The sequence below is a fragment of the Oryctolagus cuniculus genome, chromosome 9 (assembly GCF_964237555.1).
Source record: "Oryctolagus cuniculus chromosome 9, mOryCun1.1, whole genome shotgun sequence".
NCBI lineage: Eukaryota > Metazoa > Chordata > Mammalia > Lagomorpha > Leporidae > Oryctolagus > Oryctolagus cuniculus.
In genome coordinates this window covers 70,231,446-70,255,488 of record NC_091440.1, presented here as the reverse complement: position 1 = coordinate 70,255,488, position 24,043 = coordinate 70,231,446, and the positions used below count along the sequence as shown (strand labels likewise).

Genomic DNA, 24,043 nt, shown 5'->3' with positions numbered 1-24,043 from the left:
ACTGGTGGCAGAGCAGGTTTAGGCACCACCTGCCATGCTGGCATTCCATATGAGCACTTGCTTGAGTCCCAGCTGCTCCAGTTCTGATCCAGCTCCTAGCTAATGCACCTGGGAAAGCAGAAGATTATCCAAGTGCTTGGTCCCCTGCCACCTATATGGAAGACCCAGATGGAGTTTCAGGTTCCTGGCTTTGGCCTGACCCAGCCCCAGCCATTGCAGCCATTTGGGGACTGGAGCAGGGGATGGAAGACCTTTCTCTCTGCATCTCCCTCCCTCTCTCTCTCTCTCTCTCTCTCTCTCTCTGTAACTCTGCCTTTCAAATAAATCTTTTTAAAAAATAAAGATACAAGCAGATTAAAAGTAAAATGAAGGAGATATGCTGCACTTAACATGCTAACACTAATCAAAGGCAAGAGGAAGCAGTTATGCTAATAACAGACAAGAGATATCACCAGGGAAAAACACCATCATTTCACAATGATAGAAGGGTCAATTAACTAAGAGGACTAAACAAATCTAAATGTTTATGCAACAAATACAGAGCTACAAAATGCACAAAGCAAAAAGCTGATAGAACCCTCTGCCCCATCCCTCACCCCTGGCAAGCACTAATCTGCTCTGCAGCTCTGTAATTTTGTCCTTCTGAGAGTTTTACATAAATGGAATCATACAGATTCAATTTCAAGAATCTTTATAAGACTTCCCTTTCTGTAATTCACTCCAGATAAGAATGTAAAAAGAATGTACAGGATAACGGCTGCAGGGTTGAAAATTCCTCCTAAAGACAAAAGCAAGCAGTGGTGCCCCCAGTGCCCTGCTGTTTCTCCCTTGCCCAGCATCCCACGTCTTCACTCTGTCTCCAGGCCCCGGAGGGCTGGCCGGCTTCACATCAGCCACACACCACTTTATCTGGATTCACTGCCATGGTAGACTTTCCACTTGGTGAATTACTGCCGACGTTTACTTCCTTTGTTTCAATAGAACATTTTGCATCTAGTGAGTTATACATTCTCCTTCCACTTTCCCATTCCTCCAGAGTTTAACATAATTAAAAATTTAAAAAGCCAAAAGTCTGAAAAGTATATTTCTAATAACTCTCCAAGGAAAGCCATGCTTCTATTTTTCCCATGAAGAGCAGTAAATCCAGAGGATTAGCTATAGCCTAAAATGTCAAGCTAAAAGAACTTTTGGAATTACTAACTACAAATAAATACTGACATTAATGTGTTATGCTGCAAATGCCAATGTTCTCTGAAATATGCTTTGGGAAATACAATATAGATAACACTAAAACGTCTATTTAGTGGGGAAAATATCTGCTTTCACAGTGTACAGACAACATGTTGTTGGATGGAATCTTTCAGCATAGAATTCCAAGTGAGACACTGTATCCAGGTTGTTTTGCCTTTCTTCACTACACAATGCAACTCTGAAGCAGTCTCTCTGGCCCGCATCACTTACCCACTTACCAACCACTGACTAGCAAAAATGGACTCTGTCCCCTGCCCATCTGAAGTTTACGGAAGTTCCATAGAAGAGACAGATTTTTTTTTAAATTTTTTATTTAGTAAATATAAATTTTCAAAGTACAGTTAATGGATTACAATGGCTTCCCCCCCCATAACTTCCCTCCCACCTACACCCCTCCCATCTCCCGCTCCCTCTCCCATTCCATTCATATCAAGATTCATTTTCAATTATCTTTATACACAGAAGATCAATTCAGTATGTATTAAGTAAAGATTTCATCAGTTTGCACCCACACAGAAACACAAAGTGTAAAATACTGTTTCAGTACTAGTTATAGCATTACTTCACATTGGATAACACACTAAGGACAGATCCCACATGAGAAGTAAGTACACAGTGACTCCTGTTGTTGACTTAACAATTTGACACTCTTGTTTATGGCGTCAGTAATAAGAGACAGATTTTTTAACATCTTTATTATTTATATGAAAGTCCTATTTACAAAGAGAGAGAGGGAGAGACAGAGATCTTCATCCATTGGTTAACTCCCCAGATGACCAGGCTGAAGCCAGGAGCCAGAAGCTTCTTCCAGGTCTCCCATGTGGGTAGCAGGGTCTCAACCACTTGGAACATCTTCCACTGCTCTCCCCAGGCCATTTGCAGGGAGCAGGCTTGGAAGTGGAGCAGCCAGGAAACAAACTGATGCCCATATGAGATGCCAGTATTGCAGGTGGTAGCTTTACCCATTATGCCCCAACATTGGCCCCAAAGAGATGGATCTTAAATCAAATAATCATACACATAAATGTAGATTGCAAATGTAACAACTGCTAAGAAGAAATGCTGCTAAGAGAATAAGAAAGAACTTTACGACAGAAGACGTATCACAGACGGAGTCTGTTTAAGTGCTCTGATTTGATGGCTAAGGAGTCAAGGGAATTATGCATTCACTTCATCAACTCCTGGGCCAAGCCTAGGCCCCAGAAATTTTTTTTAAATTAATACATAAAAATTGTACATATTTACAGGAGACAGGATGATATTTTGATACACATACACAATGCATGATTGATGATCATATTAGGGGGATTGGTTTACTCATCACTCAAATGTTCATCGTTATGTTGCGAATGTTCAAAATCCAGCTACTGTTTTTTTCAATAATCTGCGAACTTCTTTTAAAGATGTTTTACTTATTTATTTTATTTATTTGAAAGGCAACAAGAAAGAGAAAGGTAGAGATCTTCCATGCCTGCTTTATTCCCCAAATGCCTGCAACAGCTAAGGCTGGCCCAGGCTGAAGCCAGGAGACAGGAACTTAATCCAGGTTTCCCACGTGGGTAGCTGAGACCCAATTACTTGAGTCATCACTGCTGCCTTCCAGGGTGCACATTAGAAGGAAGCAGGAATCGGAAGTGGAACCAGGACTCAAACCCAGGCACTCCAGTATGCAAGTCAGGTGCACCAAGTGAATCAAAATTGCTTTTCCAATCACAGGCCCTTCTTATGGCTACTTTGAAATGCACAGTACTCCCGGTTGCCCTTCTTCCAGGCCAGCTCTCTGCTGTGGCCTGGGAGGGCAGTGGAGGATGGCCCAAGTGCTTAGGCCCTGCACCCCATGGGAGACCAGGAGAAGCACCTGGCTCCTACCTTTGGATCAGCGTGGTGCGCCAGCCACAGCGCACCGGCCGCAAGCGGCCATTGGAGGGTGAACCAATGGCAAAGGAAGACCTTTCTCTGTCTCTCTCTCTCACTGTCCACTCTGCCTGTAAAAAGAAAGGAAGGAAGGAAGGAAGGAAGGAAGGAAGGAAGGAAGGAAGGAAGGAAGGAAGGAAGGAAGGAAGGAAGGAAGGAAGGAAGGGTACATAATGATTAACTATCATTATCCTACTGTGCTATAGAACTGTAGAACTTATCTTTCCTATTTGTAACATTATACCCATTAACCAACCTGTCCCTTATCCCTAACCCCGCCTTTCCCAGCCTACGTAACCACAATTCTACCATTCTGTAAGATCTAATCTTTTAGCTTCCACACTGTTTTGACTAGATAGTGATATGGCCAAGAGCTGTGCACAGACTCTAATATTAGAGGCTCGATTCACGAATAAACATCCACATACCCTTGAAAGTAGAAAGATAAGATTTATTTACAAAGACTCCCGTCCGTTAGAAACTTACAACCACAGCACCGGAATAAAGCATCACAGGCAAGGCATGTAGCATTCGGGAAGCAATCAATACCACCTTCATTTGTTTTTCTTCTTACTCTTATATCCTTCCCTTATGTAACCCCTTACCTGTCCTTAACCTTAGCAGTGCTTGCCAATCAGCCGGAGGCAAATGTTTTCAAAGTTGTCTGTGAACTGGCCTGGCCGGGGCCATATTCCCACACAATTTGATTAGAACATTGTTTGGAAGAACAGAAGGCGCCTTCTCTTCCCCAGATAGCCTCTGTGTTCACCCAAGGTTGTACAGACTCAACTCCTTATCTTGTTTACTTCTTGTCCTTGAGTCAAACTTTTTCCTTCTACTTTTAACAGTACTTTTTTAACAGTACGTATGAATGAGAACACACAGCTGACTTCTGACAAAGGTGCCCACAATATACATCAGGGAGAGTAGTCTCTTCAATAAACGGTCCTGGGAAATCTGGACATCCATATGCAGAAGGAAACTAGAATCCCACACATCTCACCACACACAAATCAACTCAAAATGGACCAGGTACTTAAATGTAAGAGCAGAAACTATGAAACTGGGGCCAGTGCTGTGGCGCAGTGGGTTAACGCCCTGGCCTGAAGCGCCAGCATCCCATATGGGCGCTGGTTCGAGACCCGGCGGCTCCACTTCTGATCCAGCTCTCTGCTGTGGCCTGGGATAGCAGCAGAGGATGGTCCAAGTCCTTGGGCCCCAGCATCCGCATGGGAGACCCAGAAGAAACTCCTGGCTCCTGGCTCTGGATCAGTGCAGTTCTGGCCGTTGCAGCCAATTGGGGAGTGAACCAGAGGATGGAAGACCTCTCTCTCTGCCTCTCCTGTCTCTGTGTAACTCTGACTTTCAAGTAAAATAATAATAAATAAATCTTTAAAAAAAATAAGGCCGGCGCTGCGGCTCAACAGGCTAATCCTCCGCCTAGCGGCACCGGCACACCAGGTTCTAGTCCCGGTCGGGGTGCCAGATTCTGTCCCGGTTGCCCCTCTTCCAGACCAGCTCTCTGCTGTGGCCAGGGAGTGCAGTGGAGGATGGCCCAAGTCCTTGGGCCCTGCACCCCATGGGAGACCAAGATAAGTACCTGGCTCCTGCCATCGGATCAGTGCCGCGGTGGCCATTGGAGGGTGAACCAACGGCAAAAGGAAGACCTTTTTCTCTGTCTTTCTCTCTCACTGTCCACTCTGCCTGTCAAAAAATAAAAATAAAAAAAAAAATAAAGAAACTATGAAACTACTAGAAGGAACCCTTGGGCAAATAGTTCAGGACATTGGCTTGGGTGAAGATTTTTTTTTAATATGACCCCAAAAGCACAGGCAATGAAAGCAAAAATACGCAAGTGAGATTATATTCAACTAAAATCTCCAGCAAAGGAAACAAAAGAGAATTGGCACAAAAGTTTTGTTTGATTGGTTCATGTTAAAAATTTTGAGTCAGGAGCTGATATTAGAAAGTCAAGTGATTTTACATAAAATGCAGGCTTCAAATCTAAGTATAGCTCCCTAATTATGAAAACAAAAGTTATTATGCAAAGATTTTGCTTATGTAATCAAAAAACTCAGCAGCAACAAACTCATACTGACAAAGGGAAGTTACCATTCCCCAGATCCTCCAGTTCCCCTTTAGCATCCTGGAAACTCAGCTTATGATAGGATGATGACCAAAAGCCATGTCTGTCCACACTCCACTGCCTTGCTAGATTCTGTACTTCCATAGCAGGACTAGGTAAGTATTGGGTGCTGAAAAAAAAACTTGAATACCATTTGGTATTATTGAACCTTTTTAAATATTACTCATTTTGTTACCAGTTCAGGCACTGTTCTAGGCATTAAAGATACAGCTGTAAACAAGCAAAGCTCCTGTCTTCCCTTAAAGAATGCATCTAGCACATCCCTACATGCTCCTTGCTTCTTCTGCACCCCAGGTCATTAGCCCTCTTGCTCTAACCTCAGTTCTCAATCCCCAGGTCCCTCCAGGACAAGGTGTAAGACTCAGATCTATCAGTCTTGGAAGCCCCTGAGCTACATTGTCCAACAGACTTTCCACAAACATGAGACATGCATTTAATTTACATGTTTCTAGGAGTCACAGTAAGAATACCCAAAATAAATTTTGGTAATATATTTTATTTGATCCAATCTATCTGAAACATTCTCATTTTTTCACATAAAAAAAGTTTCATATGAAATGTGTTGGCATGATGTTACCTGTGGGTTTTACATGGATAACCTTTATTCCTACACTGTTGAGTGTTTTATAATGAAAGGGAGTCAGATTTTGTTAAATGCTTTCTCTGTGACTATTGAAACGATTATATAAGTTTTGTCCTTTATTATATTAAAATGACCTATTACATTGTTTGACTTTTGGCATGTCGAACCAACCTTGCATTCCTAGGATAAATCCCACTCGATCACAGTACATAATCTTTCTCTATACTGGATTTGGTTTGCTATTTGTTGAGGATTTCTGTATCTATGTTCATAAGGAATGTTGGCTGCAGCTACCTTTTCTTGAAGTATTCCCTCTTTTCCCATTTTGTGAAAGGTCTATGAAAGATTGTGTTAACTCTTTCAATGTTTAGTAGAATGCACCAATGAAACTGGGCTTTTCTCTGTAGGAAGTTTTTAATTTAGCAACTTAATCTCTTTACTCATTGTGGAGTTATTCAGATTGTCAGCTTATTCTTGAGTCATTGTGGGAGTTTTTCTTTCTAGGAATTTGTCCACTTCATCCCTTTATGTGTTTTGTGGGTTTACAGTTGTTCGCAACACTCCCTTCATCTTTTTCTTATTGCTGTAAGGTTGGTCTATATTTAGAAATTTGAGTCTTGTTTCTTTCTGTATAGCTAAAGATTTATTGACTTTGTTGATATTTTTAGAAGGGCTGTAATTGCTTCTTATTTTTATTCCACTGTTTTTGGAGGACATATTTGGTGTATCTTTAGCCTGTCATATATCGTGTTCACATTGGCTTTGGAAGAATGTGTATTCCACTGTTGCTGAGTGGAATGTTTGATTCTTGTCTGTTGGGGTTAGTTGGTTTGTAGTGTTGGTAAAGTCTTCTGTTTCCTTGTTGTTTTACACATTAGTGAAACTGGGGTTTGAAATCTCCAACTATTTTTGTTCAATTGTCTGTATTTTCCATTAGTTCTGTCAGTTTTTGGCTCAGGTAGTTTCTGGATTATGTTAATGTTTTCCTGATACATCATAAAATATCCCTCTTCGTGTACAATAATAGTTGTTTTGTGCATGTATCTTAAAGTTTACTTCATCTGATTTCAGTATGGCTATTGCAGCTCTCATTTGGTTACTGCTTATATGGAATGTCTTTCCCCTCCTTTTACTTTCCACCTGTTTGTGCCTTTGACTCTAAAGTGTGTATGTTGTAGATAATATATAGTTGGATCATGCAGGTTTCCCCTTCATTCTGCCAATTACTGCCTTTTATTAGGACTGTTTAATTCATTTACACTTTAATGTTATTACTGATCAGTTGGGCCTTTGTCTGCCATTTAGCTCTTTTTTTCTTTCTATATGCCATGTCTTTTTCCCTCTGTTCTGCCTTCTTTTGTGTTAAATGGATATTTTCTAGAGTATCTTCTTAGTTTCCTTGTTTCTTTTGCTTTTGGGGAAGTTATTCACTTAGTACTTGCCCTGGAAATTACAATTAACATATATTTTTTAAAGATTTATACAGATGCTGGTTGGTGTCCCGGCTGCTCCTCTTTCGATCCAGCTCTCTGCGAATGGCCTGGGACAGCAGTAGAAGATGGCTCAGCAGTGGAAGATGACCCAAGTGCTTGGGCCTTGCACCTACAAGGGAGACCTGAAGGAAGCTCCTGGCTCCTGGCTTCAGATCAGCCCAGCTCCAGCCATTGTGGACATTTGGGGAAAGGACCAGCAGATTCTTTTCTATTTTTTAAAGATTAATTTATTTATTTGAAAGTCAGAGTTACACACACACACACAGAGAGAGAGAGAGAGAGAGTGAGAGAGAGAGAGAGAGAGAGAAGTCTTCCATCTGCTGGTTCACTCCCCAAATTACCACAACGGCCAGAGCTGGGCTGATCTGAAGCCAGGAGCCAAGAGCTTCCTCTGGGTCTCCCTTGTAGGTGCAGGGCCCAAGCACTTGGGGCATCTTCTACTGCTTTCCCAGGCCACAGTAGACAGCTGGATTGGAAATGGAGCAGCCAGGCCTTGAACTGGCGCCCATATGGGATGCCAGCACTGCAGGTGGAGGCTTTACCTGCTATGCCACAGTGCCAGCCCCAAGACCCTTTTCTCTGTCTCTCCCCACTCTGTCTGCAAGTCTACCTCTCAAATAAATAAACAAAATATTTTTTAAAAAATACACTTGCATTCTTATGGTTATCTATATATTTAACAGTGCTCTTTATTCTTTGTGTAGATTCAAGTTCCCATCTAGTCTTTTCCTTTCAACCTGAAGGCCTGCTTTTATGATTTTTATGGAAAAGATCTGTTAGGGATGAATCCTCTCAGTTTCGAATTGTAGGATTGTCTTAATTTTCTCCTCATTTTGGAAGGGTAACTTGGACAGACACAGAATTCTTTTTTGAGAGTTCTGTTCTTTCAGCACTTTGAACAGGTATCGCCTGCACTTCTGGCCTCCAGGTTCCTGACGAGCAGGTCACTGCTAACTTCACTGAGGAGTCCTTTCTCTGTTGGTGCTTTAAAGATTCTTTGTCTTTGGCTCTTGACTGTGATGCATGTAGCCATACTCTACTTGAGTTTATCCTATCTGGAGTTTGCTGCACTCCCCAAATGTATAGATTAATGAATTTAAAAATCAAACTGGGGAATGTTTGGACATTAATTCCTCAGATACCCTTTCTCCTCCCTTCTCGTCTCCTCTGGGACTCCCATTCTGCTCACGAGTACATTGTCATGCTTGCTGAGATCCCACAGGACTCTGAGGCCATGGTCATTTGTCTTTATTATTTTTTCTCTCTGTTCCTCAGCTTGTATAATCTTACCTGACCCATCTTCAATTCTGCTAATTCTTTCCTCTGCCAGATCAAATCATTTGAGCCCATTAGTGAACTTTTCATTTTAGTTATTATACTTTTCAATGTAATAATTTATATATTTTTTAGAATTTCTATCTCTTCATTGATACTAGTTGGTAAAACTTCATTGTCATAGTTTCTATTCATTCTTCAGAAATGATTTACTTTAGTTCTTTGGTTATATTTATAATAGTTGGCTAAAATCTTTGCGGAGGGGCTGGCATCATGGCACAGCAGGTTAAGCCAGAGCCTGCAATGCCAATATCCCCTATGAGCACTGGTTTGAGTCCCAGCTGCTCTGCCTCCGATTCAGCTCCATGCTTATGTACTTGGGAAAGCAGAGGATGATGGCTCAAGTTTTGGGGCTTCTGCACCTATGTCGAGACCCTAGGCTCAGGGCTTCCACCTGGCCCAGCCCTGAGGTGACCCAGCCCAAGCCATTGCATCCATTTGGGGAGTGAACCAGTGGATGGAAGATCAATCTCTCTGTCTCTGTCACTCTCTCTCTCCATGCCCCCACCCTGTAACTCTACCTTTCAAATAAATAAATAAATTGTTAAAAAAAAAAAAAGTCTTTGTAGAGTAAGTCCAACATCTCAGCCCTCTCAGAGATGGTTTCTGTTGACTCCTTTTCCACACAGTCTGTCTATGTGAGGAATACCATACTTTCCTGTGTTTCTCATACATATTTTTTTCTTTGAAAAGTGGACATCTGAGATCATGAAATAACAAATGTGGCAGTTCTAGAAATCAGACTCCCCTTGCTGAATTCCCCCAGGATTTGTTCTTGGTTTATTGACCTTCCTGGATTAATTCAGTGAAGTTTGCACTCCCTGTAGTATGCAGCTAAGAGGCCTCTATCCAGTTAGCATGACAGTTAGCTAAAACTGCACTAGTAATTCTCCCAGCGTTTGCTAAGCAGCTGTTTATGTGTTGGGCATGCCTTCAACTTTTGATCTTTAAACTTCTGTCTTAGCTTTTAAGTGCTGTTTCCCAGGCCCCATGGTCAGCCAGACGTGAGAGTCTGAGCCCCCTCAGGTCTTTCCTGGGCATGCACGCAGCCCTGCAAATCAAGCAGTCTTCTAGTTCCCTGGGAGTGTATTAGAGCTTCTCAAAGCCCCTCTGGATATCTTACTCCCCATATCTTTCCTTTAAGTTTTTGGCCAGCTGGTATCCCCCTTCTCAGAAACCACAATTTTAAACAGTTGCCACTGGTTGTTTCTGACAAATGCCCTGAGAATAGGGCTTTTCCCTTAGAAAAAAGTCTCTGAGCTCCACATCAGGTCAAATAATGTCCTACAAACGAGACTTTCCCAGAGAGCTGTGAGACCAGTCAAACAGGGACACTGCTCTGAGATGAACTCTCTGAGGAGCTTCAGACCAGTCTGTGGTGCCCTGCACTTGCGAGGCTACTGGTTCGCAGGGCTACTGCACAGTGGAGGAGAGGGAGGTGGGAGTAGTTCACATTACAATGCCACAAACCCTACTGTTCCTAATGAGATTCAGTAGCTGTTCTTGAATCAACACCCCTTAGATTGTTGGAAGTCTTCAGCTAACTTCAAGAGTTCTGAAAAAAATTGATTTTGCCCATCTTTGCCGGTGTTTGCACTGACTTTTTGGGAGATTTACCCTCACTGCATTTTGAAAGCTTACTATGAGAAAAAAAATTCATATTGCTGACACCTCTGATAAATTCCTTAGTCTATACCTTGTATAGCCACAAAATTACACGTGACTATAAATTAAAGGTTCTACCAGAATAGGAATTTTCTCTTAAATTTAGAAAATTCTGGGTTAGCCCATGGCTTCACTCCTTATCCGCCAGGCTTGGGAGCTCTGTCCTTTTCTACTTTCTACTCTTTTACCTGGATAACAGCTAAATTAATTAGGAAGGAGAAAATCCTGTTTTTAGGTAATGGAAAAGGATCAGAAAAGAGAGGGAACGAGGCAAAGGGTCTTTATTTTTAAACCTATTTTTAAGTATAGCCCATTCCTCAATGATGTCAGCACAGACAGCACACTGGATCTGGAGTGAGAGGCTCCCGTTCCAATCCCAGGCCCTCTTCTTACTCGGCAGTGAGCGAGGCACAGTACACAACCTCTCTGCCTCATTTATGTCATCCATAAAATCAGCCCAACGATAACCACTGCACAGGGTCTTGTTAGACTGAAATGAAATGTTAAGAGAAAGGGCCTAGATCACATAATAGGTACTCAATTAAGAATCAGTTCTCCATCTTTCAATTCTGTGAAAACGGTAAGGACATGAAGGGAATAATAAGACCAAAATATAACAGCCACCAATTCCAAGCACAGAGTTACCTAAGGGTGTAACAATCAGTCTTTCAAGAAAGAATCCCGAGTGTCTTAGTGGAAAAGCCAGAACCCAGTGCATTCTATGTGTAAAATCCAAGATAATGTAGAGCACTCAGCAGAGCTTTTGGCACTTGGGAGGCAACATGAACGTGTTGCTCAGCTTTAGAAAAAATTCAATTAGAGATGATAAAATCAAGTGTTGATACTCAAAGAGCCAAAGTTCACTTATCTAGCAAATAGACACGTGAAACACCTTCTTCCAAAACCATGCTGAAAAATGAGATTTCACACTCTGCTTTCAAGAGTAAGCTTTATACTTTCTCTTTTCGATGCTTTTTTTCTTACCTATGAGGCAACACAGCCATGTTGGCTAAAAGAGTACTTTTGCAAAAGCAGAAAAAAAATGCAGGCAAATCAGAAGCAGGTATCAGTCTTGCTGGCCATGTCAGCTCTGACAGTATGTTAAACTTCCCAGTCACCCCATGCCCGGCCGCTCTGGGTCTTAAATCTGACTCCCAGCAGTCTGGTCTCTCTGTTCTCCGTGAAGAGCCAAGTGTGTGTCCCACGGGCCTCCATCAACGCTGACAGCAAACCTGCCCTCTGTCCACCAACCTGATCTAAACTGCTCGACAACAACAACAGAAATGAAACTCTGATTGTCACTTCCCTGACATTTGAACTTTAAAGAAAACATACCGGTGGCCAACAAATGTAAAATTAAAAATAACAGCTCATATGTACCTATGTATTGGCCATTTACTGCCCCGCAGGCACTGGGTAAGTGCTTTCCATGGGTTATATAATACAATGTTAGTGTTCTCTCCTTCGGATGAAGAAGGCCAGTGCTGTCAACTGTAGAGCCAGAATTTAAAGTCAGACGAGTATTGTCCCAGGGCCAACGTTTTAAACTTTGATACTGTAAAGAAACTCTTCACTCCACCCTCCTTAACTCCGAAAACACAGACCACAGCTCTGAAGCACGGTCATTATCTTGAAATGACCGTTCCCCTATCGCACATCGCACAGTCATCTCAAACTGCCTTCCCTTTCCTGTGCTGTGCTCCCAGCCTCAGACGCAGGAGGGGCATCTCGTCAGTGCCCCCATTTCAATCCAGCGGGTACACCGCACTGCTGGGGAGGCCGGAAATAGAAAGGATGGGGTCAAAGAGTGCATGAGAGAAACATCTAGTAACAGAAACAGATACAGCGGGGCAGGTGTCTGGCACAGCCGTTGAGATGCTTATTGGAACACCTGCTTCCCACATCAGATGCCTGGGTATGAATCCCAGCTCCACTCCTGGTGCAGCCTCCTGCTGATGAACACGCTGGGGGAGGCAGCAAGGAACGCTCAAGTAGTTGGGTCCTTGCCCTCCCATGTGGGCGTGCTGGACTAAGCTCCTGGCTCCCTGCTTTGGCCTGGCCCAGTCCTGGCCCTTGCAGGCATTTGGAGAATACACCCGTGAATGTGAGTACTATTTGTCTCTCTGTCTTTCAAATAAATAATTTTTAAAAAAAATCAAAGTAAATAAACTCCAGTTTGATCAATGGCAAGAAAGTTGACCTTCCTATTAGGGACTATGTTAATTTACATGGCTGAACACACATCCCAGTTCCCTGTGACATTTCAGTGTTTAAAGGCTGGGGTACCCAGCATCCATGAAAACAACAGATTTAATCACTCGGTAACATTGAACAGTCAGTCGTGAAGTCAGCCAACACGGCCTATTGGTTTTCGTGCACGGACCGTGTAGCGGAGGCTGTTGTACAGCTGATGAAGTTATTTGTCAACCAGCTTTTTAAACTTGGCAGCTCTTTCATATCCCCTCTCTTGGTTAAGACAAATTCTTTCTAATCATTTAAAACTCAGACATGAGATGAAAGAGAACGAGCGAGCGAGCGAGAGTGAGGGCCGCCTTTGTGCCCCGTGTTCTTACAACTTGGAAGCACTGGTGGCCCCGTTTGATTTTTGGCACAAGTGAACAAACGCGCATTCTCTCTTACGTGGAAAAGCAAGTCCAGACATCAAAGCACCCTCCACTTTACTTTTAGGCTGTTCCGGCATCAAGAAGATTTAATAAAACAAAGATGAGATCATCACCCCGGTGCTCACATAACAGTGTGTCCTAAATGGTCCGGTTCACTTTCTTGAGATTTTAGATATTACAATACAGCCAGGCCTCTGGTTCCCTGCTGCTGGATGGCCGCAAAATCCTCCTTTTTCCAGTACCTTGGTGCTAGCAGCTTCTGGGAACGCTAACCTCATCAATGAGCACGTGCCTTGCCTTCCCAAGAAGTTTAAGCGCTGTCGCCAGAGCTCTGGGCTGGCAGAGGCCATCTTGAAAAGTTTCGAACCAGAGCTAAGCGAAGACATGAGACCTCTCCCCGCAGGCCCCAGAGAGCTGAGGCTGGCTGCAGTGGGCAGCCTGTTTGCCATGGAGGAGGAAGCAGGCTTGAGGAGAGGAAGCTAACACTTGGGCGGTCAGAAACCCTGGACGCCCTGCTGCAGATGTCCCCACTCAAACCAGCAGCCACCTCCCCCGTCCCCACTGCACAGCCGGCCCCTTCTGGGAACACGTGAACCTGCTCCAAGAAGCTCAAGGTAGCTTTTGTAACACACAAGTCGGACGCATGAATCCATGTTTCAAAATGCTAATCATTTCCACACGAAGGCAGATGTGGGGACCATTCAAACGGGCATCCTACTTAAGGCAAGCACACCCAGGGGGTTTGCAAGAGGCTATGGTCAGCTGGCAAGTTTCACCTGCCTTGGACAGCTGTCACCGGGTCCTACTGTGCCCTGGTGCCCACGGTGGCTATGGGACTCTGTCTTCACCACTGTTGTACCTTTCTGCACTTTGCATCTTTATCCACCTTCAACGATAACCCATTCCACACACGCACCCTCTACCGTGTGAACGACACTGGCACCCCAATGACACTCACACTTCATCCACACCGAGAGCGTGACTCATAAAAAGTTCTCTGTCGGCTTTGCTCACATCAAAATCCAAACCCCCTAGCTCACTAGATAACTGTCAGATTCAGTGTAGAAATAAACAGTACCACGCAGTACCGTCAAGCAACTCCACTGTCCCTGAGTGTTTAGCATTACTGTAAATAAGTAGCAAGAGTAGGCAGGAAAAAGCAGAAATAGAAAAAAAATTTTTAAATTTAAGAACATGGAATTAATTTTGTGATACACACCAACACAGAGACTGAAAGGAAACGCCTCAAATATCGCTCTTTCTGAATGGCAGGATAACAGACAAGCTTTCTGTTTTTTTTTTTTCTTCTTCTGCTTTTGTTATTACTGAAGTTTATACAAGGTAGGTATGACTGTTCTAATAAAAAGTTCTTAAAGAAAACACTGGAAGAAAATGTGGAAATCAAGATTAGTCAAAAACAGATTTAAAAAGACAACAACAAAAATCTGAAAACAATGCGAGATGGAGGAGGCATTTAGCTTAGTGGCTTAGACAGGAGTGCCTGGGTTCAATTCCCAGTGCCAACTCCTGCCTCCAGCTTCCGGTTACCACAGACCCTGGGAGACAGCACGTGACAATTCAAGTACTTGGGGCCCTGTCACTCCCATGAGAGACCCAGACTGAGTTCCCAGGCCTTGGCTCCAGCCAGCTTATCCCCTGGCTGCTGTGGGCATTTGGGGAGTGAACCAGCAGATAGAAGCTGTCTGTCTGTCTATCTCTCAAACAGTAAATAATAAAAACAATGGGGGGGGGGCATAGCCGATGACCAGAACCAGCCTTCGTAGGTGCTACTGGGACACAGGCCCTTGCGGGAGGCTTCTCTGCTCGGACCCCAGGCAGCCTGCAGCCTCCAGGCTGGTTGTCCCGGGCAGACAATGAAATAGGCACCACACCATGCAGATCTGGATCCCTTTCCTACCCTTCCACCGGGTGGCCCATTGCAGCTTAGCCAGCAGTCATCCCTGGAAAAGGAAATCAAAGTCTGAACAGCCGTCCAGAAGTGCCACATGACGTGCTCTGCTTTCCAGAGGCCCCCGGAGAGGCTGTGCTCTGAAGCTGAAAGTTCAGTGCCCCCCCCCAGAGAAGCCAGCCGCTACTTGGGAAGGACGCCTCGGGGTACTCCTGGCTCCTGGCACACTCTAAGCATTCAGTGCATACGGAGGTACTTCAAAGAGTCTGTAGAAAATGAAATTAAAGGAAGTTTACTTTTGCTGCAAAATATTATTTGAAATCCATGCATACAAGGGGTTTTCACAGCAAATGCGTATTATGAAAAAACTATGCATGGACTTAAAAATTTTTTGTACCAAAATAAGCGTTATCTTTCCATTCCATTTTTCCATGAACTTTTTGAAGTACCTGCATATAAAAATGATAATGAAGTGAATAATCATAATGAAAGATATAAGCAAAGAGATACCACTAAGTGGGACAGTAACAGGAGAAGCATGGCGGGAAGGCTTCCTGGTGGTGGTGACCCCTGAACTCGTTGAAAGGGAAAATAAGAATCTGCCCTGGCTGAAAAGGTAGAGAAGGGTATATAAGGTTTCAGGCTGACACAAAGTGTTGAAAGCTCAGAGAAAGAGCAGTTGACATGGAGCAAATGGCTATGCTTTATGGAAAATAAAGTTAAACCCAGCCTTGAAATAAGGGTAGAAGTTGGATAACAGTGGCAGAGGAAGAAACAGGGCAATGCAAGCAAAGACACTGCCAAAAAAAAAAAAAAATGTGAGGGGCTCACGTCGTGACGTAGTGAGTTAAGCTGCTGCCAGCGATGCCAGCAGCCCATATGGGCACCGGTTCAGATCCTGGCAGCTCCACTTCTGATCCAGCTCACTGCTAATGGCCTGGGGAAAGCAACAAAAGATGATCCAAGTGCTCGGGGCCCTGCCACCCATAGAGGAGGAAGCTCCAGGCTCCTGGCTCCTGGCCCAGGCCCAGCCATTGTGGCCATCTAGGGAGTGAATCAGCAGATGGAAGATCTCTCTCTCTCTCTCTGTAACTCTTTCAAATAAATAAATAAATAAAAATTTAAAAAGAGAGAGAAAGGATAGAATGTGTGACATTTACTCTTCAGTAGATGTTTACTGACTATCCAGTCTGTCTGTCCCAGGCCTGGGGCCAGGAGCTTGGGGTGCACCCGCACACAACAATCCCATGAGACTGGTACTGTTCTCCCACCCATGAGACTGGTACTGTTCTCCCACCGCAGGGATGAGGAAGTGGAGGCTTCACAATGAGCAAGCCCTGTATGTCCCAGTGTGGGCCGGAGGGGAACTTTCTAAACACAAACCAATGAGGCTCTTGGAGAAATTTGTGGAAAACACGTATTCGGGGAAGGGGAGGGGGGAGCATCATTTCAAAATTGTTTTGCATGTCCAGGAATTTAATTTTTAATCTGGATTTCCCTAGACTTTTGGAGTACCCTCATATGCACAGTTTTGACAAACAGGAAGAAGCCTGCTTGAACTTTCTTTCTGAGGTTAATCATGTGCCGGCCCGAGGGTAGCTGAGGTCACTGCCGTCAGGAACAGCTCTCCCTCTCCATACACTTTAGACGTTGACTTATTTTTTCTCCCCAAAGAAGAGGTATTTCTTTGGGACTTATAAAAAAGTACACGGATGGAATCAGAAATAACATCAACATTCATTTTCTCCATTATTAAGCTGAAAAATTAGTTTTTCCTTTTATGTTCATGTTTTTTAGTCCTTAAATGCAGCAGTTCTGCAGCATACACTCACGCAATGTTTGCACATCCATTTTTGCATTCCATTCGGAAAGACAATTCTGACACAATTTCTTGTGACCACCAGGATGCCCCCTGCAAGAAACTGCCATTGTGTGAGTATCTGAGGTGTCCATGCAGGCAGAGCTGGGCTTCTTAACTGCCTTGGGGAGTGACCAATTGTCCCCCAGAAACTGGCCATTACTGATGCTATCTCTGCAGAAGTAAATAACAAATATGACTTTTCTTAAAAAAATAAGATTTAGTTATTTACTTGAAAGGCAATAAGGTAAATAAACTCCAGTTTATTTACTGGAGTAAATACTGGGAGGGAGAGAGAGATCTTCATTCACTTGTTCACTCCCCAAAAGGCTGCAATGGATGGAGCTGAGCCAGGCCAGAGCCAGGAACCAGGAGCCAGGAACTCCATCCTGGTCTCCTACATGAGGGGTAGGCACTTGGGCCATCTTCTGCTGCTTTTCCTGCATTAGCAGGGAGCTGGATAAGAAGAGGAGCAACCAGAAATGGAACTGGCACCCATATGGAATGCTGGCATCGCAGGGGAAGGCTTAACCCACTGTACCACAATATCAGTCCTCCAAGAATAGTTTTTATGATGATGCAATAAAGAGGAATAACTTTATTGCAAAACAACATAATTGACTATTCTATCTGAAGCCCAGTGTGCTCTTGGGACTTGATAAGCATTGCTGATGGTTCAATCTGCCTACCTGGGAACAAATGAGTTTTATTAATGGTCCTGAAATTATGTGTTTGTTTTTTTTTTTTCCTCACACAACATGTATAGTTTCTCAATGTTTTAATATCTCTTTGGAGATAAACCCTGTGAATGGATCAGCTCCTGGCAACAATCAATGCAGTCTTCCATCCTATACTCACTGGATCTACTGACCTTACACCAGGCTCCAGCTTAACTTAGTGGAACTGGTTAAGTGTACAAAACCTGGACTGTAGAATATTAAAAATATGACTGTGACACATACTATTACAGCAACAAAGAGGAATGGGAACTTCTAACATATTCCCAAAAAACAGAAACGCTAATGGTCTCTGTAGCTAATACTGCAAATAGGCTCATGTTCCCCAGATGCTCGAAACATTTCAGACCATCCCAACTCAAAGGCAGGCTGAGTGTGCTGAATTAGGGTGCAGTTCTGTCTCCACCTGCCTATGAAAACCACCGTCCTGAGGCTGAAAACCCCACAAGCATCCCTTCCAAGTTCCAGCTTTTGTTTTTCTGGAATATTCGGTTTCTCCAAACAAATTGAAATGAGAGGCATAGCAACCTAAATCCAACTTTTAAATACATCCTTTGAGATAAAATATACTGCTGTGGTAGGCAGCTTGTCATGTAATGGGAATTAAGTATTGGCAACAAGTGCCATCCCAAGGTTGGGGGCTTTGCATTTCTCTCATGGATAAATCCCTTAAAAGTTTGTTGGCCTGTTGAACAATGCACTCACTTTCCAGTGCACGGAGAGAAGTTCTCCAGACCCAGAAGTTTTCTAAAACTGAATACAGGCTGTCTCTACCAAACAAGAGGGTACTTCAGCAAGTTCGTTCTATGGTATTATGGGAAAATGATGCATGGATTTCAAAAAATATTTACACTAAACAAATCTTGTATTCTAATTTCATAGTTCCACAGGCTTTCTGAAGTACCCTTGCACTTCGTAAAGTTTTACATAATGCATTTTTTGTTTATTAAGGGTCCAACTTCACCGAAGCCACAGTGTGATCCTCACAGTGGTGAGGGTAGGTAGTCCCCTGCTCTTGAATGCATAACTAACTGGGCTGTCTTCCCATCTGCTGGAAAGATAACAAGTGCATCTGGGAGGATGGGCCTCCTACCCCGGCCACGTCAACTCTGGCCGGCCACAGAGAGAGCCAAACCTCTGTCTGGCCATCTTCATACCCCATACTAGCTCTCAAGGGCTGGTCCTCAGTGTCGGGGTTCCCAGAGGCAGTCCCCAGACCAGCAGCAGCAGTGACCTCGTTAGAAACGCACGTTCTCAGGCCTCAGCCCAGGACTACAGATTGAGAAGCTGATGGGGTGGATGGCTGTGCCTCAAGTTCGCGGAACCACTGTTGCACTTCTCTAACCATTAATCTATGTTTGTCCTCGTAGAGCCTGTAGGTGGCAGTAAAGGCCGCCTGAAGAACTGGAGGGAAGGCGGCTGAAGTTGTCACTGCCCAGGAACCGGCTATCCGGAGGCCAGGCCACACAGTCCCATCGGTTCCCTAAGAGCAGCTGCACCTCCAGTGTTTTTAAAGGTCACAGTGCATCTCATCCAACGGACTGAAATTCTTCCCACAACCCGATAACCTAAACCTGCTACGCTGGGGACACAAGAATATTTAATTCTTTTGAAGATTTTTGTGTTCACTGCAAGGAGGACACAAACGCACTTCAGTGAAGACAGATCAACACTGAATCAACAGAACAACCTGAGAAACTGAAAGGATCATCGGCTATTATGGGTATCTGAATGATAACGCAGAAACCGCACTGGATTCTGAAAGCATGGGTAGTTTTTCTACCCTGCAAATGTAAGTAATTGTACTGGGGTGACGAAACTGGAAGAAAGGATTTGTCTGACGAAAAGCGAATCCCATGTACCCAGGCAGCCTGTTGCTAAAGTCCGTCCAACCCTGAATTCTGCGTCAGGTGTTTTACCATGGAAGCACATCCATCGAGGATATGGAGCGACGGTGAGTCTCCTACGCGTCCATTCCATTTTCCCGCCAACCTGCCAAAGTCCATGCGCTGCTGGTGGAAAACCACTAGGCTATTGGACATGAACACGCAAGCACCCAGATTCAGCCTCGCCACTTCGGGAAACACATCCCAGAGAAATGAGCGCTTGTAGCTACCAAAAACCTCAGGAAAAAAAAAAAAAAAAAAAACAATGCTCTTTGCAGTCTAATTCACAACTGAATAATACAAATGCTCACAGGGAAACAGCAGCAGCTGCAAAAACACCAAGCAGCCAACAAACCAACCACTGCTAAGTAATTGTGGATGCATCTCAGAGACCCGCAATGCAAAAAGGCCAGGCACAACGGGGTGCATTCCCAACCAAAACAGGCATATCCACTCTCTGGTGACCGGGGCCCCAAGAGCAGGTTTGAGGAGCGGCTCAGAAAGTTCTACCTCTGGTGAACCGCATGCTCAAAACTCATCCACTCTACAGTCAGAAGGGAAAGTTAAACACACAAGCAAAAACTACTCTTAACTGCCGTGTAGCCATTTTCAAAATCTACCATTCCTGGGAAACCAGACCAGTATCACCATCAGAGTGTATTTGCTGCAAAAAACACTCCGCGTTTGCGGACCTGTATCTCAACTCCAGATACAGCGAACAGGGCATCTTCTCCCCACGGCTACACCACCAAAGCGGTCAGATCCACAGGGAGGCTGCAACACGTGGCTCTGGCCCACCTGGGAACATCACTCTCCAGAAATGGCGTTTGGCCCAACAGCGACCCTCCTCCCGTTTCCCTGCTGCCTGGCCAGCCCAGGCCTGTCCCAGGACTGTTTCCAAGGCAACTCTGGGCCTACTCGCACCCCTGGCTCCTATCTAGTAGGTCCCCGTCGCTGGGCCAGCTGCCTAGCGGCGGACACCAAGTTACCCCTCCCTGGGCAGACACCCGGGGCGGCCACGCAGAGCGGCCGAGACCCAGGACCCGCCGCCCCACAGTGCTTCCGGGTCTCCAAACGGCGCCTGCCTAGGCCGTGTGGCCGAGATGCAGATCCCGCCGTCCCCTGGGAGGAACTCGGCCCCGCGCCCAGGACGGCGGCGCGCGGGAGCCGGAGCGCGGGGCGGCGCGCACGGGGGTCGGGAGCGCAGCACCTGCGAGCCCGGCCCCGCCGGCAGCCCGGCCGCCCCGCCGCTCCGCGCGGGGGCGTGTTTACCTGGGAGCAGGAACACGTGCTGCCGGACGCCCGCCGCGTCCCCGCAGTCCACGCCCGCGGCCATGGCTGCCTGCTTCGTCGGAGGCCCTCGCGGCATCCCAGGCCCCGCACCCGCCGGCCGCAGCTCGGCGGCTGCCGAAAATGGCGGGAGGAGGGGCTGTTCCGGGTGGCGCGCGCTGGGCCCCGGAGGCGGCACGGGCCGAGCGGCTGCGTTTCCGGGTGCAGCCCGCCGCTTGCTGAGCGCCTAGGAAGTTGAGAACCAGGCCGAGGCGCCCGGAGCTCTGCTTCGCGCGCTCCCCTCCGCCCCTTGACCGCGGGCGGGCGACTGCCCTGCGGCTCTCCAGCGACTGGGCGGCGGGGCCCGCAGGGCAGAGGCAGCTCGCCGCCTCCCGCAGTGTAACGGGACCAAATAGGTCTTCCTTTTCCTTTTCCTGCGTGCTGAACAACTGCACACCATTGAGCCTGAGACTGACCAAAGAGTTCCATCAGATAAGCAGTGCTTGCTTGTGATTTCCAGAAGCTGGCCTTGAGAAAGCCGGCTGCAGTTGCAAAGTAATCTTTGCGCCCGATATTTGAAATTATTTTAACAGAATGCAAAGGGGTATGAGTAATTCAAGAGGCGAAAGGCATGGATTCTAGGCTGTGTGGGCTGCCTCCTAATTAATGAAACACTGGAGTCTCTCAATACTGTTCCCTTTCAGCTCTCAGCCAAGTAACGTTTCGTAGCTACTTAATTGTACGGAATATCCTGCTGTGTCTTCCTCCTGATAAAGTCAAGCCATGGAATCTCCAAGTAGCTGCCCTGGCATCCAGGATAACCCTGGTATCAGACTCATCATAGGCAGTACTCAGCTTCAGCACCTCGCTCAGCAGTGTGACCTCCTTTGCAACCTCCTGAAAAGCCTGGGCGGGGGGGGGGGGGGGGGGGGGTTCAGCAGGAAGCCGGTTCTTGAGATGTGGATCTGCTAGCTTCTCATCCACCTGTAGATTAAGCTTTCTCGTTTGTTTATCCTCAAACCTTGTCCTGGTTATTTTGATTTGGCACCACTGACAAGGATGGAGCTTTGGGTAACAAGAGCAAGCCTGTGTTAAGGACAGCGGTTGTCACACCCAGATCCTAAAGTAACTTAGACATGGCCCTTCGTTCTTTGAATGTGATGTGTCAGTGGCATCGTGGGTTGAAATTCATGTCGGATTAATGTGTGCCCCACTTGCCAGCAGTCCTCAGACCCAGGTTAGTCCTCATCACCAAAAAGGTGAACAACTTGGAGCACGGACTATGATTATATCTAAGAAAGCTCTTTGTAATGAGTTAAAAAGTATGACACTTTAAAAACAGTGTTTCAAAAGTATCATGAAATTGGGGTTGGGGAGGTTAAACTTTTAAAACAAATTTTAATTGAAAAAGTAATGCTTGGTACATGGTTTTTAAGATGAACGAGAAAAATCCTTCTTTTATACTGTAAAGTGTGTCTCCTTCCCACCTGAGATCTGGAATACCTCTCCCCAGGGGCAATTACTGTTGATGGTTTGTCTATTTTTTGAGATCTCCCATGCAAGTACAAGTTCATGGGTCTTATTTTTTGCAGAAGTGGGAGAATGGTATGCGTGACTGCTATGTACTTTGCTTTTTCTTGCTTAATCTGGAAAAGAGTTAACATTTGACAGTGGTAGATCTGCCCCAGACTACTGCAAAGATTTGTAATGTCAAGCCTGTTTCCCATAGGGCGACATAAATGTCACTAACATGGATCGCAGGACACACCTGGTGGAGAGCAGGCCTTCTCAGTTCAGGAGGGGTGCCCTGTGCCAATTCTGGGCCAAACAACAGATCTATTCCCTCCCTCAGTACTGTACTATGGGAAAAGCTATGGTGTACAGGGCAAATCCCCAGGCACAGCATGGTCCTATACTAATAGCTATAAGAGAAGCTTCATGGGCGGGGCGCGGTGGCTCACTTGGTTAATCCTCTCCCTGCAGCGCCAGCATCCCATATGGGCGCCGGGTTCTAGTCCCGGTTGCTCCTCTTCCAGTCCAGCTCTCTGCTGGCCCAGGAGTGCAGTAGAGGATGGCCCAAGTGCTTGGGTCCCTGCACCCGCTTGAGAGACCAGGAAGAAGCACCTGGCTCCTGGCTTCGGATCGGCACAGTGCCAACTATATTGGCCATTTTGGGAGTGAACCAACAGAGGGAAGGCCTTTCTCTCTGTCTCTCTCACTGTCTGTAGCTCTACCTGTCAAAAAAAAAAAAAAAAAAAAGAAGAAGAAGAAGCAGCTTTGCCTGCAGTCTCTCGCTCTGTCACACAAAACTGTTCTCATTCTTCCCCTGTTCCTTTCCAGTCCTTGCTTATATGAATATGTATTTTTATGCAGCTGTTTTCACAGTATGAAGACATTTTGTCTGCCATAAACATGTTTCCCATGGTATCTAGAGCTATAGTTACTGGAAGAATGCTACTTCACACCACTGATGTACAAGGGTACTTAACCATTCCCTAGTGTGCAGTATTTAGGCTGCTCCAAACTGTTGTGATAATGCTACAGTGTCTGCTATGTGTGGACTATGCAACAGTTTGAAGTAATAAACTACATGTGCTTATGGCAACATGGATACTTTATATTGAAAAAAGAAAATCAGACAGAGGAAATGATTGATAGCAGAATGCCATGTAGTTAAATGAAAAACATGCATAAAATAATGCTGTGGTTCACAAGGATCCAAGCATATTTAAGACCATGCATCAAGTGTATATAAAAAAAAATGGGTTCTCTAAAATGGAGAGGGGTGATAGAAGGATTGGACAAGGGAATGAGGAGCAGGAGAAATCATATAAGAGAGGCGGGGCTGCCCTGGACAACGGTCAGCATGACCTATGAATGCCAACAGTGAACTCTCTGCCTCTTTTCTAGTTTCCCTTCTCCCTTGCTATGGTTTTAATATATCTCCCAAAAAGCACCTGTTGGAAACTTCATCCCCAATGCAACAATGCTGGGAGGCGTTCAGACCATCAGAGCACCACCCTGATGAATGATGGATGACGATTATTAAAGGACTTGAGGCTATTAAAGGACTTTGGCCATGTTAGGATTCAGCAAGATGAGTCCTCTCAATCCTACATTGCCCAAATTTTGTAGTTACCCTTACTTTATATAAATATATGGACTGTTTATAACTGTATAAATGTGCATGCACCCAAAGATGCATCCAGACTCCAGAACCACAAGGCCAATAAATTCCTGTTCATTGTGAATTGCCTGGTCTCAGGTATTCTGTTATAGCCACATAAAATGGACTAAGACCACTTCATTTTTTCCAAAAATAATTTTAGTGGCTTCTTGAAAGGGGGTGCTGTGGTGGTATAAAGGTTGGCTC

At 45.1% G+C, this 24,043-nt stretch overlaps 1 protein-coding gene across 3 annotated transcripts in view; it reads right to left on the bottom strand.

The window, feature by feature from the left end:
* The window catches only part of RNASEH2B (ribonuclease H2 subunit B), an 86,839-nt gene extending 65,773 nt beyond the window's left edge, over positions 1-21,066 (bottom strand). For all 3 annotated transcript variants that reach the window (XM_017350303.3, XM_017350301.3, XM_008273860.4), the window contains exon 1: positions 20,674-21,066. In XM_017350303.3, coding sequence (XP_017205792.2) covers positions 20,674-20,770 — 97 coding nt within the window. In that variant the 5' untranslated portion in view covers positions 20,771-21,066. The remainder of the gene's footprint in view (positions 1-20,673) is intronic.
* Positions 21,067-24,043: the final 2,977 nt, after the last annotated feature.